At 37.1% G+C, this 7,747-nt stretch overlaps 1 protein-coding gene across 1 annotated transcript; it reads right to left on the reverse strand.

Annotated features, from left to right (window-relative positions):
- Window positions 1-1,345: 1,345 nt before the first annotated feature.
- Window positions 1,346-4,342, reverse strand: LOC117564226 (brain-specific homeobox protein). Its single transcript, XM_034242915.2, has 4 exons — window positions 3,742-4,342; window positions 2,336-2,607; window positions 1,898-2,200; window positions 1,346-1,677 (listed from the first exon to the last, which is right to left on the reverse strand). The coding sequence occupies exons 1-4, from the start codon at window positions 4,266-4,268 to the stop codon at window positions 1,406-1,408; spliced, it is 1,374 nt and encodes a 457-aa protein (XP_034098806.1). The 5' UTR covers window positions 4,269-4,342; the 3' UTR covers window positions 1,346-1,405.
- Between the last annotated feature and the right edge of the window lie 3,405 nt (window positions 4,343-7,747).

Below are 7,747 nucleotides of genomic sequence, written 5' to 3' on the forward strand. Positions count from 1 at the left end.
GTATGTATGTAAAGGTGAAAGAAAAAAAATATAAGTAAGAAAAAATATTAATTTCCTAGTTATGCTAATTTGTATTGAAATTATTCTTATTTTTAAAAATAATATAAAGTAATATTTTCTTGTAATAACACTAAAAATTGGTATGTACATGCATTTAAAAGATCATACTTTCTTACCTTAACAACAAGCATATGGAATTTAAAAGTGGCTTTTGTGGGTAGAAGACATTCCGGAAATAGTAGCAGCATCCACAATTCCGAATCGATTGGAAGCATGCAACAACCACTTTGTGTTGGGACTTGCAACAAAGTGTTTCACTAAATGGCTCGCTAATAACCCGCAATTATTTTGCCATTGTTAAGGGGCACTTCAGAACTTCACCCTCGGTCTGCCTCCCACTAGCAGCATGCGCACATCATGGGCGAGGGCGAGGGCGTGAGTGTGGGCGTGGTGCTACCACTTCAACCCTAACGAAAGAGTCGCAGTTTAACCTGATTATAGGCAACTTTTTGTTGGTCCTCAATTGGATTTGATTGCCCATCGGACGCGCCCACACGAACTCAATGAGAAGGGAAAATGGAAAATTTTCAAGAATCGTTCACTTTTCACATGACTTTTTATTTGAAGAGCATTAATACTAAGCTGGCTAACACATCAAGACATATGTATCTATAGAGACGGTTAGGTAGCGATAGAGTGAGAGAACGGAAAAGCGAGAAATGGAAGTACTCGAATACTACATTTTAAATATTTTAATAGTTAATATAGCTTAAATATATAACTGTTACTAGACTGGCTCTCAATCATGATCTAATTACGATCAATATTTACAGTTTGATTATGATAATGCTAAGAACAGACTCTTTGAATAGTAGAAAATACGCCTTAATATTTATGTAATAAATAAGAAGGAGTTAATAAACTGAATGTAATCCTAATTTAAATGTAATAAATATTTTGCATACATTAGCAAATTATACGTAAACTTCATTAAAACTTCATTGACCTTTTCTAAATGTCTTCTTATTTCATATGTAATGAATATTTCGCATACATATTAAAAATACTTTGTTAATAAATCTTTCAACTATCCTTTAAATCTGGCAAACATTTCGGCCACTAAATATTAAATATTTTGATTCTGATTTAGCTGTTTTTATATTATTTTGTAGTAATAAATAAATTATAAATATAATTAATTTTAAAAATAAATAAATTAAGAACCACAAACAAAAACAAAGATGAGTATTTCGCTGGTCAACAAAATAGATCCATTTGTATTTTTGAAATTCAATAATTTAAAATTTCCCCAATTATATCTTGCTGTATTTTAGGCATACATATATCTACTTCTTAGAGGTCTGTACCCGGTCTAATTTATGGGAAATCGCGAACACGTTGTGACCTATGTCAGTTGGTATAGCTTTGTGTCTCCGACTATGTCTACATCGCTGGAATTGTCATCATCCTCGCTGTCCGCCTCAAGGTCCGAATAGTCATCCGTGGAGTAGCCATGTTGCAGGAAGCACATTTGTAGCTGCTGCTGTTGAGCGGTGGAAGTGGTTTGAGGGCCACCAGAAGGCAGCTTGGCCTGTTTGGAATCTGTGGAAGCAGCGCCATTGGAAGCATCACTTTGTTGCTTGCCGCCTTGGTCTGTGCGTGAGAAGTCAACGGGTTCTTAAGAAAAGCAAAATGAAAGACAAATGCAAATTTTAGGGGGTTTGGGTATAAAATTTGAGACAATTTTACAACTAATTTGATTTTGTACAAACTTTAACAAAAACTTTCGTCAGGCAAAATGGCAACTAAAAGCCCCAAAAAGGCTTTTTAGGCTAATTGAGACAAAAGCATGAAAGTTCGACAAAAGAAATTTGTCTTGCCTTGGCCATTTACTTACCATTGGCATTGTCGCGTCGTCGCAGCTGCTTCTTGTGCTTCATGCGGCGATTCTGGAACCACGTCTTGACCTGTGTCTCACTCAATCCCAGCGCCGTTGCAAGCTCCACGCGTTCCGGCGTCGACAGATAACGTTGTGCCTCGAAGCGCTTCTCCAGACCCGACAACTGAGGGTCACTGAACACTGTGCGTGCCTTGCGCCGTCGGCAATGTCGCAGTGCATTCACGCCCATCCCGAGTCCCAGAGCCAGCTCGGGCACACAGCCCGGCGCACCAAAGAAGGGCGCTCCTCCGAAGAGACTGGCTGCAAAAGTTGCCGCCACATTAATTGCATTATATACGAAAGTAGTTTTCTGGCATAATTGTCATTGGCACCCAAATAAAAACTTTTGGTGTCGTTAATGGCCATTGACATGCAGCCACAGTTCCCGACACTTACCTTGGGATAGAAAATAGGGATCCACTGACTTGTACGTGCCCGACGATGGCGAAAGATAGCCCAGCGTCATCTGCAGGAATCCATGATCACTGTACCCCGCATTGGGATACAACACTCCATTTGGTCCACTTCCTGCAGGTGCTGGTGGAGGAGGCGGCGGTGGTGGAGGAGGTGCTGCAGGACCTGACGTCATTTGTTGTAATGTCGATTCGGCATTTGGTCCAGCATTTGGATGACCATAATGTGAGGCTGCAGCGCGTTGCTGTTGGGCACTGTTAATTAGGAGTGTGGTGAACTTTAATTTTTAATATATTGCAATTTTTTATTATTGTGTTTTCTTAGTTCAATGTAACTAAGAACTAACATTTAGACTTTCTTAAACTCAACTTGGAGTTGGTATTTTTCTTTGATGAACTACAATTTGTTATTGCAAGAACTATTATCCAATAACGAACTTGGACCTATATTGAAATGATTTTTCTATTTATATTCTTAATTTAAATGTAAGTAATAATTAAAACTCTAATAACAGTATAACCAGCATTCTGGTTATAAACTCTAAAAATTCTTAACTACAAATCTTAACCTATCTTACCATTGATGAGCAATAAAACTTAAGCTTAAGCTTGTCATATTGAATTTCATTACTCAACGATTAGTCATCAAACTCTTTTGCCAGAAATATTATATCATTTCAAATTTTTTTTTCCTAATATAAAAATTCTGTTAGGAGAATTATTGGTTTTACAAAAAAAAAACCAAAAATATTTTGAGAATATCATTTGAACAACTATTAAAATCTAAAATGTGTTAAATGGATTAATATCAGTCTATGAAAATTAATAATTCTGATATGCTGAACACAGACTGCGTAAGTTCTGATAGCGGAATAAAAATTTTATTGATCACCACTTTCTTTAATTTATAATGCCTCGAAAACTAATAAAAATGTTATTAAAAGTTTTACAGAAAATTAATTAGGAATTGAAATTCCAACCAAAGTCAAATTTTTAGAAATGCTACTACTAAATTAAAATTTGTTAAACTTATATATTTTTAAATTAAATGTTCTATTTAAAAATGTTGTTATACTATATTTATTTATTTAGATTTTGAAATATTATTTTATTTATTTATTTTTTTAATTTTTAATTATTGACGTTAATTTTTGTAGAAAATAGCGACATGGTCTTCAGCTAACCAAACATTGGAAATAAGTACGTCGAATAATACAAAAAAAATTTCATTTCATTTAAAAGTGGAATAAAATAATTCGGCAAGGACACATTATTTCATTTGTATTTCTTTATATTAGAACTATGTGTTAATAAAATGAGTGCAAAAATAAATTTCCAAAAAGTATGCCACTTTTTTTTGTGTTAACGAAAAAAATATCGTATACGCACCGTTGGCTGTGCATGGACTTGACATAATCCTCGCTGGCATAAGCCGACGCTGAATGGCCGGGACTGATCACTGGTCGATTAGATGCCGTCGCTGCTGTGGCACTTGTATATCTGGCATTATTATCATATGCACTGGCACTCGAAATGGCGATGGAATTATTGATATTGGTATTTGGATTTGAATTTGGATTAGAGCTGGCACTGCTTCTGGCACTTTTCACATTATATTTGATGCACTTTTGATTGCTGTTGTTGTTATGGTTATTGTTGTTATTGCTGGTGTTGTTGTTGTTGTTGGTGGTGGTGGCACTATTTAAATTTTGAAATAATATATGCTCAATCGAAAATGGCGTTTTTGTGGTTAACATTGTGGTCGTTGTGGCGGGGCTTTTACTATTGGCAACATTTGCCGCTGCGGCCGCCGCTGCCACCGCTGCTGCTGCTGCCGCTGAAGCCGTCGCAGCTAAAGTTGGGCTGGAGCTGGATCGGGCGCTGCAACTGCCGTTGGTCTCATTAAGCGTTGACATGTCTCCCGCTCTGATGCTTTACGGTGTGTATGTGTCCTGGTATTGCCGCCGCGCTTATGTTGTTTACTCGTTGACGGTCGCGTTGAGTTTGCGGCAATCACCGCACATCAACCAGAAAATCGCTCTAAACGAGCAGAGCGGCAAGCTGCTGTTGAAAGGGGCAACATCTCTGCCCTGCCAGACTTGCAACACACACAGGACACTCACAACTCACCCCCAAGAGTTGCCAATGCAGTTGCGGTGCTGCTGTTGCTGCTGCTGCTTTTGCTGTTGTCGCTTAGAGGCGCCCAAAAAGCCAGCATGTATGTGTATGTGTGTGCGTGTGTTTGCGTAAACACACCCCCATTTGCATGTGTAGCATATGGTTGTCTCCCTCGCACAAAGCAAGCAAACTCTATCCCTCGCAAAAAGCAACTCAAACGACAATGCAATTTAGCCATTTGCACCGCTTGATTTCTGGCCATAATGCTGGCATTTTATCTATTTATCAGATACACACACATACTACTACACAACTATATATGTGCATTCATTTAAATGTATATATGTATACATATATATGCGAATATTTAGACTTTTTTAACTGGGTTAGCTTTGCTTAATTGGTCCATGTTAACCGCAAATACATAAATTGCCAAAGCGTTGCAGCCGTTGTGGTTGCCTCTGCTGCTTTCGCTGCCTCTGTTTCCGCCGCTGTCGCCGTCGCTGCTGCTGTCGACTGCGACGCTTTGCAGTCGCCATTTTGCCCATAATTAACGTGTCATGGCCGCCATTGTGTTGTTGCCTTGATGTGCATGCATTAAATTCATTAAATGCCACAATTATTATAATTAATTTATTGATTGATGGCGCTGCTGCCAGACCTGCTACTTTGCTGTCTGGTGTCGTTGCGCTGTCTGGCTTACGCGTCGTATGCGTAATATTGCCCATTATCTCAGTCGCACAGTCGCTATTCACATGCTTTGCACAACTGTACCTCATCAGCAACTTGTGCCTAATTAGCACTCCCCTCTGTACTGTGCTCCATCTCTCCCTCCCATTTCTTCTATATCTCTCTTTATTGCTGCCTCCACGCCTAAGCTGGGGCAATTAGGCACAAAATACTTGTCAGTAATTCAATCATTCGGCATAGCCATGCACAGCCCATCCAAAATAAAAGTCCACCCAAAACGCCTCACCAAAAAGGAGGTGTGTCCTTGTGCCATTTCACAACAGCCAATCAGCGACCATTGCGCTTTGGGGTTGCCAGAACAAACATCTGTTTGTCCTTGTCCTACGCGCAGCTTCGTTCTAAGGGGTGGCATGAGGTGTGTGTGTGCGAGTGTGTGTGAAAAACAATAACGATGACAACGAGTCATCTTTATGTGTGGGTGTGTGTGTGTGTATGCATTGGATGCGACCAAAAAGCAAGACAAATTTGCTCGTTTTATTAATAAAATAAGTCACGCAAAGTAAGTCGAACATCATTATTAGGTTAAAGCCCTAAAGCGGGCGCATTAGGTATATATATTCGTATGTCCTTTACGTGTGTGTGTGTGTGTGTTTATGGAGGCCACTCTATGGTAAGGCGCATCTCCTTAGACAATTACACTGACATAAATGACAGCTACAGTTTGATGGTAGTTATTAGATGGAAGGTTTCAATAAGATCTTTTAATATGAAAATATATTATCGTTTCATGAAAATATAAATACAGTTGTTTTTGTATTATAAATTATATTCTAAAATTTAAAGCGAATACATTTAAAATATAAATTTTTCACTTATTTTACCATTTTACTCGTGGGATCTTCACAATTAACCAATATGAATGACATAATTTAGTTAGTAGTTAATTCTAAATTAGAAAAGAAACACTTGAGCAACAGATATTTGAAAATTGGCACTAATAATAAGTAACAACTTGTTAATATCAAAATATGTTTAACTTTTTATCTTTCCATAATTTTTTATTTTTTTTTTATTGCATGTACAATTATTGTTTGAGATCTTTGACAACATACTCGTAAATAAAATGAATCATAAAATGAAGCATGTGAGTTGAATTATTCAAGTAATTTTAATAATATTCATTATTAATTAGTATTATTTATTATTAAGTATTTATATGTATATTATATATTCAAAAGGGGAACATTATTATTCTCTTTTACTAAATGTAATTTAAATATTATTCAAAATTTCTCTCAGTGTGCTGGTGACATGCAATTAAGTCGCTTTGGCTAAAATCTCTGGCATTCTGGGATTATTTTAAGGTACAGGTAACTTGTGCATTCGGTCTTCCAGCCGAGCAAAGGGACAAAGGGGCATAGCAAGTCATCTTGGGTTGTCAGCGTAACTGACACAAGCTGCTTGTTGGGGGTACTTAAAGAGCGCCCCGGAACTGACATCTTCAGGTTCCATTGTTTTCCATTTGACATGAACGTGCGGAAGAGCGAATGTGTTAAATATATTTAAAGACCACTTCAATATCTTTCTTCTTCTTTCTTATATAATATTAATATGGATTTTCTAAGTTTGTGAAGTCTAGTCTATTTTTTTGTTGTGAATTTAATTCCTAGCTTTGCCGCTGCTGCTTTTGCTGTCGCTGTCTGAGCACGTGCCTGTCAAACGTGCTAAGCCTAATTTTTATAATGATAAAAATGCAGCGTCGTATTGCAATGCGCAATTTGCGGTTAACTTGGGACGGGTGCCTTCCACTTCCATTTCCATGGGCTTCTGTCTGTCTTAAGGCAATTACAACATTTTGTGTCAGTTTGCATGGCAAATCCTTTTGTGATGCGAGAACGTCGCATTGTACTCAGCCTTGTTGATGTGTTTTTTTTTTTAGTATAATTCTCTGAAATCAAAGCTGAAGTGTGTCAAAGATCAGGTTACAGTTTTGCTGTAAATGCCAGCGTCGGCTTCTCAGATGCCTCGAATGCAGCATCCGCGTTCGAGTTTGATTCTCGGTAAATTAACTTCTGAAACGAGCAACGTAAACTTTACTCAGCTAGGGGTACTTTGTTTATCCGAGAGAAGGGTCTTATAGTAAGTGGAAACATCCTTCCCGCTAGGTCAAAGGCAGCACTTCCTTTAATTGGAAAACCAAAGGGTGTTCAGGGTATCAAGAGGTTAAAGATATTTAGGATAATAGTACCATATCGAATGCATTTGCAGGAATAGGAAACAAAAACGATCTAAAAGTTGGTAATATCGTACAGTAAATAGTTATTTTCCAAATCAATTAAGTTGTGTTGGATTGGTAGTTTTAGCTTATGTTTTTATGATCAGAGACACATAACACGATTTTAAATTATTAAATGTTATAACAAATTGATTAATTTGCAATTTAATTGAGAATAAGTAAACGAATTTATCAAAATATCTGCATGCAGAAACTTACAAAGGTTTCTTGATTGATATTAAATTGTATCTTTTAAATGCAGATGCGTCTTACTATATTTTTTATAAATACTAAAAATAAGAAATATTGAAT

The sequence above is a fragment of the Drosophila albomicans genome, chromosome 2L, assembly GCF_009650485.2.
Source record: "Drosophila albomicans strain 15112-1751.03 chromosome 2L, ASM965048v2, whole genome shotgun sequence".
Taxonomy (NCBI): Eukaryota; Metazoa; Arthropoda; class Insecta; order Diptera; family Drosophilidae; genus Drosophila; species Drosophila albomicans.